General features: G+C 48.9%; 1 protein-coding gene across 2 annotated transcripts in view; it reads left to right on the top strand.

Annotated features, from left to right (window-relative positions):
• The window catches only part of Plxna4 (plexin A4), a 452,981-nt gene extending 438,030 nt beyond the window's left edge, over positions 1-14,951 (top strand). For both annotated transcript variants that reach the window (XM_075953914.1, XM_075953915.1), the window contains exons 30-32: positions 456-668; positions 5,592-5,742; positions 8,019-14,951. In XM_075953914.1, coding sequence (XP_075810029.1) covers positions 456-668; positions 5,592-5,742; positions 8,019-8,114 — 460 coding nt within the window. In that variant the 3' untranslated portion in view covers positions 8,115-14,951. The remainder of the gene's footprint in view (positions 1-455; positions 669-5,591; positions 5,743-8,018) is intronic.
• The last annotated feature ends 812 nt before the right edge of the window (positions 14,952-15,763 follow it).

The following is a 15,763-nucleotide window of genomic DNA, read 5'->3' as shown; positions in this document are numbered from 1 at the left end:
CTTAGAGCCAGTTCCTTTACCAGGCAGGAAGTAGCCTGTGGCACTAGACAGGAAGCAAGGGGGTGACTTCTGCCAAATCATCAGTTGCAAAACCTAGATTCCTAATGAAATGGTCCCAGCACCAGGAAGACAAGAATAAAGACCCAAATTCTGCTTTAATGCATGCACTTGGGCGACTCCTACACCAAAAGGAAGGTGCAGAATTCTACATCACAACTGGGTATCATGGCCCCTCAAGTTTCTCCAGTGGTCCATCTCTAGATGACACCCTGACCTTACTGATTTCCTGTATGCTGAATAGACCCACATCCTTCCTGTCCCCTTACTTCCCATGGCAGCCACAGATGGGTCCTGCGCTCTGTGAAATCTAGCCGTTGTTCCTTCTTGGAACGCTCCACCAAGGTACACCCCACTACCCCATCAGCCTTGACCAGCTGCTTCTTCCCTCCACACAGCCTGCCCCTGCGGTTTTGGGTGAACATGATCAAGAACCCTCAGTTCGTGTTCGACATCCATAAGAACAGCATCACGGATGCCTGTCTGTCTGTGGTGGCCCAGACCTTCATGGACTCCTGCTCCACTTCGGAGCACCGGCTGGGCAAGGACTCCCCGTCCAACAAACTGCTGTATGCCAAGGATATCCCCAGCTACAAGAACTGGGTGGAGAGGTGAGTGTTAGTCCATGGAAACCTGAGGGTGCCTCGCTGGAGCAGGTCACAAGCCTGGACCAGAGAGTCCTCCGGCAAGCAGGGAAAAGTTTCCAGACTAGTCGCTGTCACAGCTGGTCCTGCAGCTGAAACACCCACAACTCATAGCCTCCACATTGAAGCAAGAACTAGAAACCATGGTAGAGCTTACTATGTGACCCACGTCTCTATATGGAACAGCATGGATCTTAGTGACTGAAGTGTCTCTTTGGCCCAGAACGAGATGTGATTTCTGATCTTCCCTCCCTAACCAACACACACACACACACACACACACACACACGCACACATATCCACACATATATTACACACACATGCTTAGCATCTATACCCTGCATGTCTACAGACCATATACACATGCATTCACAGTATTGCAGGAATGCACAGGCACCATGAACACATCTGTGTATATATATGTACATGTATATACATGAAATCACCAGTGGATACATATACATACCTCCATGCCATCCATGTCCATTTGCATACATACCGTACATATAGTACACACACATGCATTCATGGCATACTTCTTCCCAGTCGTCCTTCCACCATCCTTTCTCCAGCCTTCCACCCCACTTCTGCCTCTGCACACCTCCTAATGGTAATGGTGCTGACCTCCCGCAGGCTGTGCACCTTTCCTCTCCCCATTGGGGTTCTGCTTGTGGTTAAATTTGGGCAGAGAGGAAAGCCTCTTGCTTTCTTCAGAACTGTTGACTGCTGCACTGACCTCACTGAGCGAACCCAACCGTGCAGACTCCTGAAGCTGGCGTATGATTGGCTATCGTTTCTATTGTATTTCCAGTAACCATGAACTCTACTTTTATTTGGCTTGGCTTTTCTTTGTTTTGCCATTGTTTGTTTGAAGATGATTGTTTTATTTATTATACAAAGGAATGGGCTTCATCATGACATCTTCTGCATGAATATCCTGCCCTCTGCCTACATGCACTCCATTACCCTCTGATCTCCTGATATTCTTAGATTTTAACTGGGAGAACATCAAGGCTGTCCCTATCAACATGAGCCCCGCTAATTTATCATCTGTAGATTTTGTCTGTAGAAGCGAAGTAGAGAAGAGCTGCTGTTGGCCCACTAGGGACTGCACCATGGTGTGCCACACATTTAATGCCATCTATGACATGCACCATAGTATCAAGAAGGCAACAAATTTTAAATATTTAAACACACCAAATGGATTCTGTGCCATCCAGCTATCAGTCAGGGCTCATCAAGATCCCTGGCTTTTGTTACAGATGAAATTAACATTGGCCCTGTTAGCAGCACTGAGGGTAGGCTGGGCAGCTGGTTTTTCATGCTTACGTCCACCAAGCTGACAGTGGTACCTCCATGGGCTCCACTCTGGGTGTACTGGGAACATGGGAAAGGTTGCACCTGACCCTTTCAGCTTGGGATTCCCACATCAGAGTGTCTGCCAGGCTCCACAAACTGAAGTTGAGGGGGTAAAGGAGCAAGGCCTTTATTCTGCTGGGTCTGGAGACATCACTCATCCATATCGGTCATTCACAGAGGCCCCTGAAAGCCACAGTTTGAGGTCATCACAGCCCGAGGCTCAAGATGGCTTTCATGTCTGCGCTCCTACCCTCTTACCATAACTCTCAGGTGACGATTCCTTCCAGATTCTTTCAACCCATCCCATCCAGATTCATACACATGGAAGAATCCAGCTCCCTGAGCTTTGATGTGGGGCCCCAGGGGCTGGCATCCCGCCTAAGTTGGGCAAAGCCCAGCAAGGAGAGAGAACTGAGACCAGGGTGGGACCCAGCCTCTCCTTGTGAGAGCAAATGGCAGTGAGCCTTCCAGGTTGCCAGGGCTGGCCAGCTCTTGTATAGGAGAAGGGGACTAGCGGATGTTCGGTAACTCTCTGAAGAGGGGGCTCATTTGTAGGTAGAAATCCTGTAAGTTCAAGGGGGGGGGGTCAAGGCTGACCTTTCTGTTCTTCGCATGTAGTCAGCAGATGAGAGCTCTTGTTTGAAGTTCATTGTCAGGGTTTTATTGCATTCTTAACAATCAATAAGGCATCTCAGCTGAGGTCCCAGCATGAAGGCCAGCTTGGCAGGAGTGGGAAGGAAGTAATTGTGTACATGGCAGAGAAGACTCCATGCAGGGTCATGGTCAGGCTTGAAGGGGGGGCAGGCTGGCTAGCTGTGGGCTGGACAGTGCTCTGGAGCAGGTGGAAATATTTGTTAAGCCCTGCAGAGAGGGTGGGACCACTTAGCAGCAGGCAGCCTGGGACTGAGAACGAGGTAGAAAGCCAGTGACTTGAGTAGCCTGTAGCCACTTGCCTCCACCCATCCAGAACTTTCTAAAGATAAGGCCATGTAGTTGATCCACCTGGGGGCTAGCGGAGGACCACAGACATGCCCTGGTTCAGTTCAGTCTCCTCAAGGAAAGAGGAGTGTGATATGAGAGCACCTTGGGGGGCTGGGGGAGACAACACGACACAGCTAATGTCACATCAGGGAGAGGGACTGCAAGGTCCATGCCAGTCAGCCAGCATGTCACCCATCACCTTCAGATGAGAAGGTTCCAGTCCACTCTTATTTTTCCAACTTTCTCCAACCTCTCTCATCTCATCCCCTGCCCCCTCCCACATGAATTCTTCCTAAATATTCTTTTTGGAGAAATATATTACTCAAGCACCCTGCAGGAGGCAAACTGTTGCTAGGGAGAGATATTGAGCATCTTCTGTTTCTGGCCTGGAAAAGGTCCTCTCACTATGTAGACCACGAAGGCAGCAGTAGGGGCCTGTACCGTTTGTAAGTAGCCTGACAACTTCACACGCAGGCAACAAGGAGCAGCAGGGGCCTTCACTTCTGTTGACAGCTATGTCCTCTCTGTGGGAACCTGAGTTTTCCATCCTACTCAGAGACTCTGGTTTTTTTTTAAGGATGACAGAGTAGAATTGTCTGTACAAAAGCTTTGGGCACAGCCACGGTCCATGAGCTGCTGGCCATAGTCCTGGAAGTGAGAGAAAATACTGTTCATGCTTCTCAGGAAAAGGATCGCAAAGATAACATTTCATGCTATCTTGGTAGTTATGGCATCCGTGAGGGCACAGTGGCGCAAATCTCCTTGGCAATGACAAGGTCGGGACCCATCAGTGAACCTATGTTCTTCTGCTATAAAATGGAATGTTGGCATTTATTAGATCCAGATATAGTTTTATTTGTGGCCGTGAGTGGCGACACCTCCTGGACCTTTACTGCCTGGAATGTCACTAACTCACCTGAACCTTGTGCATTGGAGCACTGATACAGAGCTTTAGCATGAAGACTACCTTGGAAAAATAGTTGTCTTCTGGGGGAAAAGGAACCAAAATGAAGTAGGTCAAGGATGAGAGGACTGTGGGCTTCTGGGGACCAGAAGGGAATGGGAGAGAGCATTGTGAAGGGCAGGAAGAAGTCCGGATGAACCAAGGACAGCATATCTTCTTATGTCCCCAAGCTGCTTCCTGAAAAAACTCATCATTCAGCCTGTGTCTTACTCTTGCCTAGGCTGAAGGTAAAGGACCAATACCTCCTTGCCAGTCACAGCAGGATCCATTCAACAGGCAGTGGGCACTGTGTCTGCTTCAGGGAATGGGTTTCTGAGGCCACAGGTGTTTCCCTCTGATCCATCCCCTTCCCTGGCCAGAGACCAGATGTCTTCTCCTCACCTCTTCTTCCCCGAAGACACAACGGCAATCCCAGAAGACTGTAGCCCAAGGCAAACAGTCATCTCAGCCCTTGCCTTCCCAGGAAGATGTTGGTCACAAATTGAGCTGTCATTTATTGTAGCCTGGAGCTGATGGCTGGAGGAGCCAAGACCATTTCTGACAGCCTGTCGTCTAAGTATGGGGCACTGCTGGAGACAGACAGAAGTCAGGGAAATGGCATGGGAATAGGGCAGGAGCACCCTGTCAGAACAGAAAGAGATATAAGCTGAGAAAGACACGAAGCAGGGCCGGTGTGGGGGTCACCTTGTGAAGGAAGTCTTTGAGGGCTCATCACGGTCACAAGTACTCATAACACCTTGAAGGAGTTTCCCTCCTTAAATACCACATTGGCACCCCACCTCTCTTACCTAGTCCCTTCCCTGGACTCTCTTCTCCCTCCCCCTATTCTAGTTCCTCCCGCTGCTGGCTTCAGCCCTGCAGCCCAGGGACTTGGTGTGACTTGGGCCAGCAACTGCAATGCCTCTTGACTTGCAAGTGACACCCTGTCTTGTCAGTTGCCTCCTCTCTTTTTCCTGCTACCAACAACCCCAAAGCACATTGTAGAGGGTGAAAAAGTGGCCATGTTAGGGGCGCAGAGACCTCTCCTTTCCTCATTAGGAAACTACACAGCTCTCCTCCGGCGGGGGACTCGGAGGTCTGGTGCATAAAATGTCAAATTGCAGAAATTAAAAATGTAAATGCTGGCTTCTAATTAACCAGTTGACAGCAGTGCACAGCTGCAAGTGACAGTGACTGATTGCCTTCTGCCAGCCTCTCTCTCCCAGCAACCTCCGCCCCCCTCCTCTCTCCCCTAACCCCCAGAGAGCACAGGCCATCAGGGAAGAACAACTGTTCAGAGGAACTCTCCATCCCTGCTGGCGAGGCACAAGGCGAGCTGGAGCTCTGTGCCAGGAGCGGGGAACAGAGGAGATGCTCTGGGCAGAAGCATCTGCCAGTCAGCTCTTGGTTCTTCTCTAGTCCTCCATGTCCTTCCCTCTGTGCCCCCTATGTCAGAGCTGCAGAGCACTCTCTCTGGCTGTGACACTGAAGCCAAGATGGGACGCTATTACGCTCCGCAGGTCGTCACAGAATCTCACTGCTTGGAGCTCCCGTGTCTCCTCAGATGCTCTATAGATTACAGTTCCTCTGTCTCCCACCCCTCACAGGTATTACTCAGACATTGGGAAGATGCCAGCGATCAGTGACCAGGACATGAACGCGTACCTGGCCGAGCAGTCGCGAATGCACATGAACGAATTCAACACAATGAGCGCACTCTCCGAGATCTTCTCTTACGTGGGCAAATACAGTGAAGAGGTAAGCTTTGCCCTGCCCTGCCAAGGCCTGGAGAGGCAGTGATGTGGGCGTGTCTGAATGCTTCATGTACAAAAGCAGCTCCACGGTTGCCCCCCTGATACCTCTATTAGGGAAATTCTACCAGCCAGACCTAGAACAGTATTGTGGGATGGAAATGGGCACTGAGGACGATCCAATCCTTTTATCCGCACCAACTCCTATTCTCGGATATAGAAATTTCTTTTATTCCTCTCTACCCCTTGCCCTGGGACTGAATCCAAGGCCTCCCACACGCTAGGCAAGAGTTCTACCACTTTTTGAGATAGTCTCCATAAATTGGCCAGGCTAATCTTGAGTTCATTTGGCACCCCCAGGCCTCAGCCTGACCTTGACCTTGTCTCCTGCCTCAGCCTTCCAGACTTTCTAGGAATACAGCGTGCCCCACCAGCCCTAGCTTATTCTTCCTCCATTATTGCCTTTAAAATCTTTTCATTTTCCTCTCTGATCTAATTCTCTTTGAGCAAGGATTTCATCGCCTTTATTGATGACACAGTGTATTATGGCATCCCGTGGAGTCGAACAGACCAGAGCAGAATAGAAACAGAATGGGATAGGATGGAGTCCAATGGAAGAGGCTGGAACAGAAGAATAGGGTGGAATAGATGGGCAGAATAGAAAAGAATGGAAACGAATGAGAATGAACAAAACCAGAATAGGGTAGGGGTGGAAAGCATGTATTTTTCATTGTTGTACCTGGGTAACGGCCACTACAGATTCTGCCTTCATTCCGGTTAACATAAAAGCACTATGGGAGTTGTTTAGCCGTGCAGACACAGACTTATGTGGTTTGGGATCTAGAGTCCCTGCCTCCAAGCACACCATAGCAGCCTTCTTGGAGCAGAAGGTAATACTAAGAGCTGAAGCCAGTGCCCAGGCTCTCTTATTCCTTACAACCTTGCCACCCAGAGAAGCTTAAGAACCCTGTTACCAGACCCCAGCAGGTCCAGAGCCCAGTGTCCTACAGGCCATGAACAACATATTGTATGGCCCTAATGTTAACAGAAAGTGGTGGTGAGTCTCTTAGGGGAGGGACCACTACCACCAGTCTCCAGACCAGTTATGGTCCAGGGCAAAGTGTTCCTGTTTGTGGCAGTCAAGCTAATAAGGCTGTGTCTCCTGCTTTGTCTTGAAAAGAACCATCCCTTCCCCTACCAGAACACTTGTCTACTTTTAGTATTATAGCAGTACAGGACAAGTCCTGGCCATCTCAGTAGGCAACTCTAGCCTTATGTCTCCAATTAAATATGCATTAATTAATCATAACATATGAAGCCCACAGAGCCTCCAGGCTGCCTTGGCCACCCTTCTTCGTTCTCCAACCCTCATCCCTGCCCTTCAGACCAGAGAACATCCCATCCTTCTTGTCTGGTGCCCCCTGTCGAGCAGGCATTGTGCCTAGGGTGCTCATGTGTGTGACCTGGCCTTAACCACTGAACCCAAGCAAAGCAGAGGTGGACTCCAGAGAAGCAAGCGTGATCCATCAGAAAGATCATGTTTCACCTCAGGTCACCATGCTGGCAACGGGCAGAGCCATGACTCAAACTGGCTTGTCTTGAGTCTCTGGGAAATCCCAGAACCTTTCCACAAACACCACCGTCACCCATCATTTCCTCTATCAATCACCTGGCCACAGAAACAGGTTTGGGTGACCTTAGCCTCTATGCACCAATTATAGACTAGGGATGGAAAGCATGTTCAACTTACAACCTCGCTCCTTTAGGGATATTTGGCTTTTAACAGACAAAGTTAAGCCAAGTGGCTTTCTAAATGTGGATATTTGGGCTCCAAGGAGCTGCTGAGGAAGCTCTTCCTCGTATTGGAAGGAAAGGTAGGACTTGCTAATATCAGAAAAGCACACTCTGGCCCCCAGCACCCCACTTTTGCACTGCCTATGAAACCCCCCCAGATGCCACTGAGACTGTAGGTGACAGTGGCTTCTCTGTATAGGCGTCCTCAGCAAAGCTTCTCCTCCTGCCGGCTGTCTCTCACAGACAATGGAACGCACACATTATCAGACGTGAGGGAGGATGTGTTGGTGTCCTGTGCTGCTGGTGACACGGGTGCCCACATGTCTCCCATCTCCCTTACCCATGTCACTCAGACTGCTAGCTCACACAGCACTGGCAGTAGCAGCAGGTACTCGGATGCCCTGGCAACATCCATGCTGTCGCTGTGTACCCTAGAAACACGGATACACACGCCCAGACTGGTAATCTTCCATTTTGATCTTTCCACAGATCCTTGGACCCCTGGACCATGATGATCAGTGCGGGAAGCAGAAACTGGCTTACAAACTAGAACAAGTCATAACCCTCATGAGCTTAGACAGCTGAGAACTGTCCTTCCAGGGCCATCCTGGAGGGAGGGACACACCAAGCCGTGCCTCAGTCTAGATATCATCTTTACCAAGTGCAAGTTCCGACAGGCATCAACAGCAGCAACCCCCCTGAGCAGCGCCGTCTCTCCTTTCGTTTCTCTCCCTCTTCTGTCTCTCCCTCTTTCCGGAGTCCCACCTCTTTTAGTTGCTCTGCCAGTGTGATTGGATCACATCACTGATCCCTCAGTCAGTCCAGGGATGGCCAGGCCCATGGTGAGACACCAGACCAGAAGATGTCAAAGAAGCTCTCCCTCCCGGCTGCTCCTGGCCCCGTGCATCAGCAGCAGGGCTCAGATAAGGATGAGGAGCTGAGGGTGGAGAACTTTCCTATGCTGCTACTTCACCTTCTGCGTTGAAAATCCCCACTGTGGTCCAAAACCTGGCTTCGGGAAGCAACTGTGAGCTCAGTATTATCTGAAGTAGGAGGCATCACTCGGATCTCCCTGTCCACACACTCAACAAGAGGCCAGGCAGTGGCCTGGGTGCTTTGTAACTGTGGGGAAAAGGCCTTGCCTCCTACAGATGTTGGAGTAGGGACCAGTGGAAGTTTAAGGATGCTCTCTCAGGGGCCACCGCCTACTTGTTTGGTGTCCAGCAGCCTTCCATCCCCTTCCAATATCCTTGGAGGCCTTCCAAGTATCCATCCTGACCTTTCTCCCCTTCCTGTGAAAAGTCAGACAGGGAAAAGCTAACAGTTACATTCCACTATGGAGATGCTCCTACGTCATCTAATCTGGTTCCTAATAGCAGAAATGTAACATGGAGAGAGAGAAGAGGAAAGAGAGTATCATCTATGCCAGAAGCAACATTTATTGTTCTCTATTCACCTCCAAGTTCAAATGCATCCTGACAGTCGTCAGGGGTCCATTGCCAGAGCCTCATGTGTTGTCTAGAGAAGGCATCTCCATGCTCCTTTGTCACCATTGTCTCAGCTCACCGTGAAATGCAGAGTGCATCTAGGAGATTCTACCTCCGGCCGTCTCCAAGGCTCCATCCCCACTGTCATTGAGAATGCCAGAGAAGGCCAGGGCAGACAGCCCAGCCCCTGTCCCCCCTGCAGAATCTGGTACCATTGCTATGCAGATGACTTTGTCACTGGACGGTCCAGACCTCTGTGGGAATTGTTTCATCAACATCTCAGCTGTCTCTTCAGTGGCTCGTCTTCCTCATCTCTTCTGACGTCATCGCTGGAGGAAACATACTTAAGCACAGCCTCTCCAAGACAAAGCAAGATGCCAGCCAGCCAGCCTCAGACACCAGCTTGTGCTTGGAAGGGACTGGAGAGCCAAGTGAGGGACCTGGTTGGATACAGAGAAAAGTGCATGCCACGAACCATGGCCTTGGCATTTATCTTTCCATTGTATTTTTCCATCTATGGATATGCCATTTTGTGTTAGCCAGTCAGGCAAACGTATGCTCAGAAATGTAACACGTGGTTATGACAAGAGGTGGTCTCCTAGTGGGTCCCTTGTGTGTCTTGGGGACCTACAATGTTGAAGGGATCTTAGATAGTGAATGTTCCAGTCTCTATCATAAGCACGAATCCCTTTTGGCAGCTCGGGCTTGTCCACCACTCATGGAGACAAGAGAGGCATTGGAGAAGTGGCTGTTAATAGCGTTCTACATTCTTGCCTTCCTTCATGCTCCATGCTTAATGTCATTTCTTCCCATCACACAAAAGAAGTCTCACATGGAGAAGGAGCTATATCATGTCAAGCCAAGTCCATGTGATATCCTGCAACCTTTAAGGACATGAGCCCCTTTGTGTATGAGAAAGCAAGGTTAAGGGAGGCGCTTAAAATTCTGCAGGAAGCATGGGAAGGCTTTTTTGTCCCATGTTGGAGGATGCTGAGATGGTCTCCTTCTCTGTCCCCTGGCTCATCTGTCCACCACTCAGTGTCAATATAACACTGAGTGTTAATGTCTGTGGCAAGAGCATTCTTCTGTCTATAGGAAATCAGGATGTCACCTGCCTGTCAGAGGGTGAACTTTGGCAACCCAGAGCAGGAGGCACCGTGTGGTTTTGCTGTGGACAAAATGGCAAAGACACACCAATGTAGCAAACAGGAAGAGAGGTCCAGGGAAAGGTGCATTGGAAGTGGGGAAGGGTGATGCAAAGAAAAAACAAAAACAAACAAACAAACCCACCAGAGGTTTTGGCAAATCAAGTGCCAGGTGGAAACATGTGGAATTCTATCACTGATTATTGTTCTTCCTCCATGAAGCCAAGGGACCTGGCAGGCTTTGGGGTGCATGTGGGAGCAGGCTGAAGGATTTTTTTGCACATATGAAAGGTTGGGGAGGACAGAGACATGAATATATTTAACACAGGTTTGCCGGATGGAAGCTTTGTGTGTGTGAGTAGGTGCATGGGTGGGTGAGTGTGCTTTGATTTTTAAGTTTTGCACAGTTCGAGAAAAATGAGCAAGCAGCAAAAAGAGACTGTTACCATGGCTTTGCTGATGCTTTTTTTTCTGTATGATTTTACTGTTGTTATTATTATTTTGTCGGTACAGAATTTTTTTCCTTGCTTTTGTTAACAAGCAAAACTTCAAACGCCTCAGAGACATACACTTATCAGGAAGAAAGAGGTGCGGACAGCCTCGCCTGTATTTCCTGGGTCACCTCGTTTCTCTTGAGGGAAACATTTTTCGGCAGATTATTTTACTTTAATTGGCAATGTGGGTTCTTCCCGGCACTTCATAGGCATTCCCTGTGACCTGCTTGAGGACTCAGAAGTCAAGCCAATCTTACCTGTAAAAATCTTTCCTTTTGCTGTTTGTTTGTTTTCCATTTGTTTTTATTGCAAGTGTGATACATTTAAAACCAAGGCTAGGCAACATTGTCCGAAATCCATCAAATCCTCCCAGATATTCCTTCCCAACACCCCCTTGGGATTCTCTAGTTGCTTTTAGGCAGAGAAACTAGGACATGTGACAGAGTGGTACCTAGCCTTCTGCCCAGAGTTCACTTGTGGGGTATTGCGGACCTGTTGACGGTGGAACCTGTATTTATCTCTTGGAGTTTGTTCAGAGGGTAGGTGTGAGGGAACAGGTATTCTCTCTCACCTCCGGTTCACCTCACTTCTGCATCCTCCTGCTTCTGACCCCACTGGTCAAAATGGTACTGATCACACATCCCGAATGACTGACCAGGTGAGGATTTGAATCTTGAAGGGAGAAGACTAGCAGGGCGTAGGAGAAACCTGGGAAGGGTATCTGCAGGCTGGTTACTTCTCTGTGGCATTTGTCTCTCTAGGTGTGGGCGTGGTCTGATCATGTCTTCATCCTTCCCTGTAAGGAGACACTGTAATGTTTCTTAGTGCCATGAAGTTGTTAGCTTTTGTGTCAGTAACTTCCTCAGGAAAATACTTTCTTGCCTTCTTCTTTCAATACAGTTTTAAACTTGGGGACAGAGAATAAACACAAAACACCCCCACCCCAAACCAAGGTACTTTGCAACCCTGTGCAACATGGCATGACCAGAGCCAGCCCCTGGAGCCTCCATATTGGGAGTCCACAGCCTTGGAGTGAGCTCAGGATGGGTGCCTGAGTGGGGACACATCTGGAAAGAGAAATGCTTTTAATGAATCCCACAGCTCAAGGCAGTGTATCCAGGATGATTTGAAAGACACAGGAGTTGCTAACAGACAGAGTCTTTCTGTGCTTGCAGGTTCAGGTCCTGCTTCCACTGGCTTCATGTTGATATAATAATGCCCAGCATATCCAGCACCCTAACACTCCATTCTGGAGCTCCATGGTGCTCATGTACCACCCCATACCGATCCACCCACCCCAGTGTACATGTCTGACTCCTGAGTGTGCCCTACTCTGGCAGCTAGCTTCTTCCCTGTTCTTCCCTGTTCCCTCCCTCAGGCCAAGCACTAATTCTGTTCATGAGGAGTGAGTGCTGCCCCACCCTAGCTTTGGCTGCTTCCCCTGACTCCTAGGGTGTCCTCTCCTCTCCTCAATGCCCTGCGGGTCCTCCACTAGAGGAGCCACAAGCAATGGCACCCCAAATGATCTCTAAGATGCAAGGCTCTGCCACACTTTCTGGGACCCTGGGTGTTGCTACTGCGGTCCATCCTGGCCTAAGCACCTCTCATTTTGACATGAATAGGAGAACCTCCTTTCTGTCTTCAACCCTAGCACTCTCTGCCTTTGGCTTCACCAGACAGCAAGCAAATGCTTCATCTCGAGAAAGCCCAGTGCTCCTGTAATCAGGAATAAATTGCCCCCCTCTTCTCACAGAGAGCCCCAGAAACCAGGAGATGACTGACATTGAGAGGTTCCAGCAGGTGGGGGAGACTCAGAGGTACTCAGCTTATGTCCTTTCCAAGGGCAGCACTGAGTGACAGTTCCAGCAAGCTCCTAAAGGGAGCTTGGTGTTCAGGGGCATTTCTGTGAATGAACCGAGGCGACCTTGTCCAGGTAGCTAGCTGTCCCGGCTCTTCTCTGGTTTTTTCTCTATGTTCCTCACCCACATCCAGGGCCTCCACACATCCTTTCAGGACAGGGGGACCCTGACTTCATAGCCCTTACCTTTGGAAAATAAAAGATATGGGATATTTGATTGGGGCTTTGTAGTTCATTAGTTTTTTTTGTTTGTTTGTTTGTTTGTTTTTTGCCGCTTATCTTAAGAACTTGAAAGTAATGAGGAAGCCTGGATGTGGATGTTAAATGACTAAGAGGAAGAGTTAAGCAGAATATTAAATTCTTCCAGGGACTTCTAAGCAGATGAGGCGATCTTAAAGGTGAGCGTGAGAACTGCCCCTCCATTAGTAAAGAAAAGTGTTCAGAGATTCCTCCATGTGAGCTGTGAACATGCCAGGAGAAGCATCCTTGTGGCTGCTAATACCCTCACGCTTCCCCTGCCCTTTTGATAGACAGAGCCCACTCCGGATTCACCCCAGGGCATTCTGCATGGAACCAGCTCAAGCTTCATTCTTATAAGTGGGTGGTTGGGGTACCATTCCAGACGATGGTAAAGGGCCAAATCCCCAAAGAGGCTGGGACCTTGTAATCTTCTCCTGGTGCTCTGGGGGGGGGGGTGTCACACCATTCCTCCCATTTAGGAAGCAATCACTGCGGGAAATGTTTTCAATATTAGGAAAGACTTTCTGTTTTACTGCAAATCATTGCTCTTCAATAATATTGCTTTTTATTAGATGGAGCATCCAAGTTTAAAAAAAAATATTTAAGTCTTTCGGTTGTAAAGGCAGAACGTCTTCATTGGCGTCCTGTTGGAATCCCTTGAGTAGACTGATGGCTAACAGAGCTGACCAGAACAAGCAGTTTCCGAGGAGTGAGGAGAACGTCCTGTTCTAGCTCCTAGAAGAGATGGCAAGGGCTCTAAGCGGTGGGGTCTTTGGTTAGGGAGTCTCACATCCCTCCTCTCTCTTTTCTCCTCCCTTTTCCTGGGCTCCTATCTAGTCCTGGCTTTCTGGGCTGTCTCTGGAATTGATGAATCCTTTATATTGTTTCTTGGCTTCCTTTAAACTGCACTGAAACTCAGTTTTGGAGGACCCATGTTCCCCCTCCCCAATAACACAAAAGCAAGTGGACAGTCATTCAGCCAGTTTCCGCCTCTCTGCCCATTTCTTTGTTGGTATCTTTAAACTTAAGACTCAAGCACATGTTGGAAGGGCTCCCTTATGAGAGTAGAGTTCAAAACAGCAGAGGGTACAGTTCAATAGCACCCCCAAAGACACTCTGAAGCAGAGAACACTTCAGCAAGCAGGACTGAGGAAGGTTTCTGTGCAGAGATCAGTTCCATTGGAGCAAGAGGCAAAGATGGGCTATGTGTCCTCATCTGTCTTCCCGTTCCTTCCCTGGTATCTTGTCAGCTTGAGGACTTAGGAAACCTTCTGTTCTTTAAAATGAAAAGCTAGTTTACCTCAAAGAATCTTGTTTCCATTTGGAAACTAATGACATGGCTTGAGAATGGATGATCCTCCCCACATTCCTCCTGGCCTGGACCTGGTGTCCTTGGGGCATGTGATCTTAGCTTAGTCCTGGGTTGGCTGCCCTGAGAAGGAACCAGTTTCCCAAGCCTAAACTGGGAAGGAAGGACTGGATGCAGCCTTCCTCCCCCACTTCGCCCATAGGAAACAGCCTCTTCCAGCAGGGTCCTGTGGAGTTGCCATAGCAACTGGCAACTCCAGGTATCACAAAAGACAAGGACTCCAAGAACTGAGATGTGGGAGAGAGCAGGGGTTCTGGCCTGGTCAGGGTACCCAGAATTAAGCCCCAGATGCTAGGAGGGCAAAGAAGGAGGAGAAATAGAAATGGACGCACTATTGGGTTAAGCACCTCGGGGGCCGAGCGAGTTTGAACGAGAGGCCACTGAAAGCGGCGGGACAGATCATTTCTGTTCTCCTCACCACTTGCCCCTTTCCGGCGTGCCCCACTTCTGTTCCAAAACGCTCACCTTGAATACTGACCCTTCGAAAGAAGAAAGCAAAATGTATCTTTAGACAACAGTGTTACCCTGAGCCTCAAGGACAGGTGGATGGGGTCTCTGAAAAAAAAAAGGGTCTTCTGGTTTCGATTTTTAAAGAAGAGTATCCTAGTAAGATTTAAAAAAAAAAATTTAAAAAAGTTTTTAAAAGAAAACCTATGCTATTTAAATTGGAGCCCAGTTGTAACTTGGTAAAGGCAAGCTTCTGTACCTTTGTTATAATTAATTGTATACCTGTGTATGTAAATATAAGGCATTCCTATTTTGCAGTTCAGAACAAAAAAAAACTATTTGTAATATAGAATAAAGTTTATTAAAAAATAATAAAAATTCAGTTTGAGATTTGGAGTCTTCATGTGACTATGTGGGTAAGGTGGACCACAAGTAAGCAGTGCCCTCCTACAGGATGGCACATGGCATCTCCTCTCTCCAGACATCCACTTATCTGAGAGTAGTCCTTCCTACCTAAGTCTTAGTTCTCACTTAAGGCAGCCGTCAGGGGTTTCCTCTGCATGTTTGAGAGAGTAAGTTCATGCCCATGATGTTGACAATGCTTTGCCAGGGACCTCAATCCCTGAATCCATCTCCTCACGGCCTTCAGCCCTCACTCTGACCGCCACAGTCACTTTGCAAAAGAAACTGAGCTTTACTATTCTACTCTTACTCTTCCTGACAAGCTGCTCTCCAGTCTCTCCAGATGTAAGGCAGGGCCCCTGCTGGCCAGTATAGACTTACTCACTGGAAAGATGGCCTCAGCCATAGTAAGTGGTGAGGCCATCTGGCCTTAGAAAGGGGCTGGGAGGAAGCAGCCACGGGCGTGCCTATGGCTTGACATCTTCGCCTTTCACCTCCAGGGAGTTGGACTGGAACACCACAGAACTACTGAAAAAGAAGATGAATGAGGTTGGGAGGCAGCAACCCCTAGCAGACACAGACAGCCAGGACAAGCAAGTGACACAGACAGACCTCAGCAGTGACTTTGTGAGCAGAGGGAGACATGTCTGTGGCCTCCAGTCCTGGGAGTCGGTTGCTCAGACTCAGCCAGGAAAGTAGCTAGTGTCAGGGAGGATGTTCTCTTAGTAAGCACAGAGGCTGTGTAGGAGCATCTAGATTGAGATGCTCCACTCCATCCTAGCCCCGCCACAT

Source organism: Microtus pennsylvanicus, chromosome 19 (genome assembly GCF_037038515.1).
Source record: "Microtus pennsylvanicus isolate mMicPen1 chromosome 19, mMicPen1.hap1, whole genome shotgun sequence".
In the NCBI taxonomy this organism is placed as follows: Eukaryota; Metazoa; Chordata; class Mammalia; order Rodentia; family Cricetidae; genus Microtus; species Microtus pennsylvanicus.
Note: the sequence above shows the minus strand (reverse complement) of the source record. Positions and strands in the feature narration are given on the sequence as shown.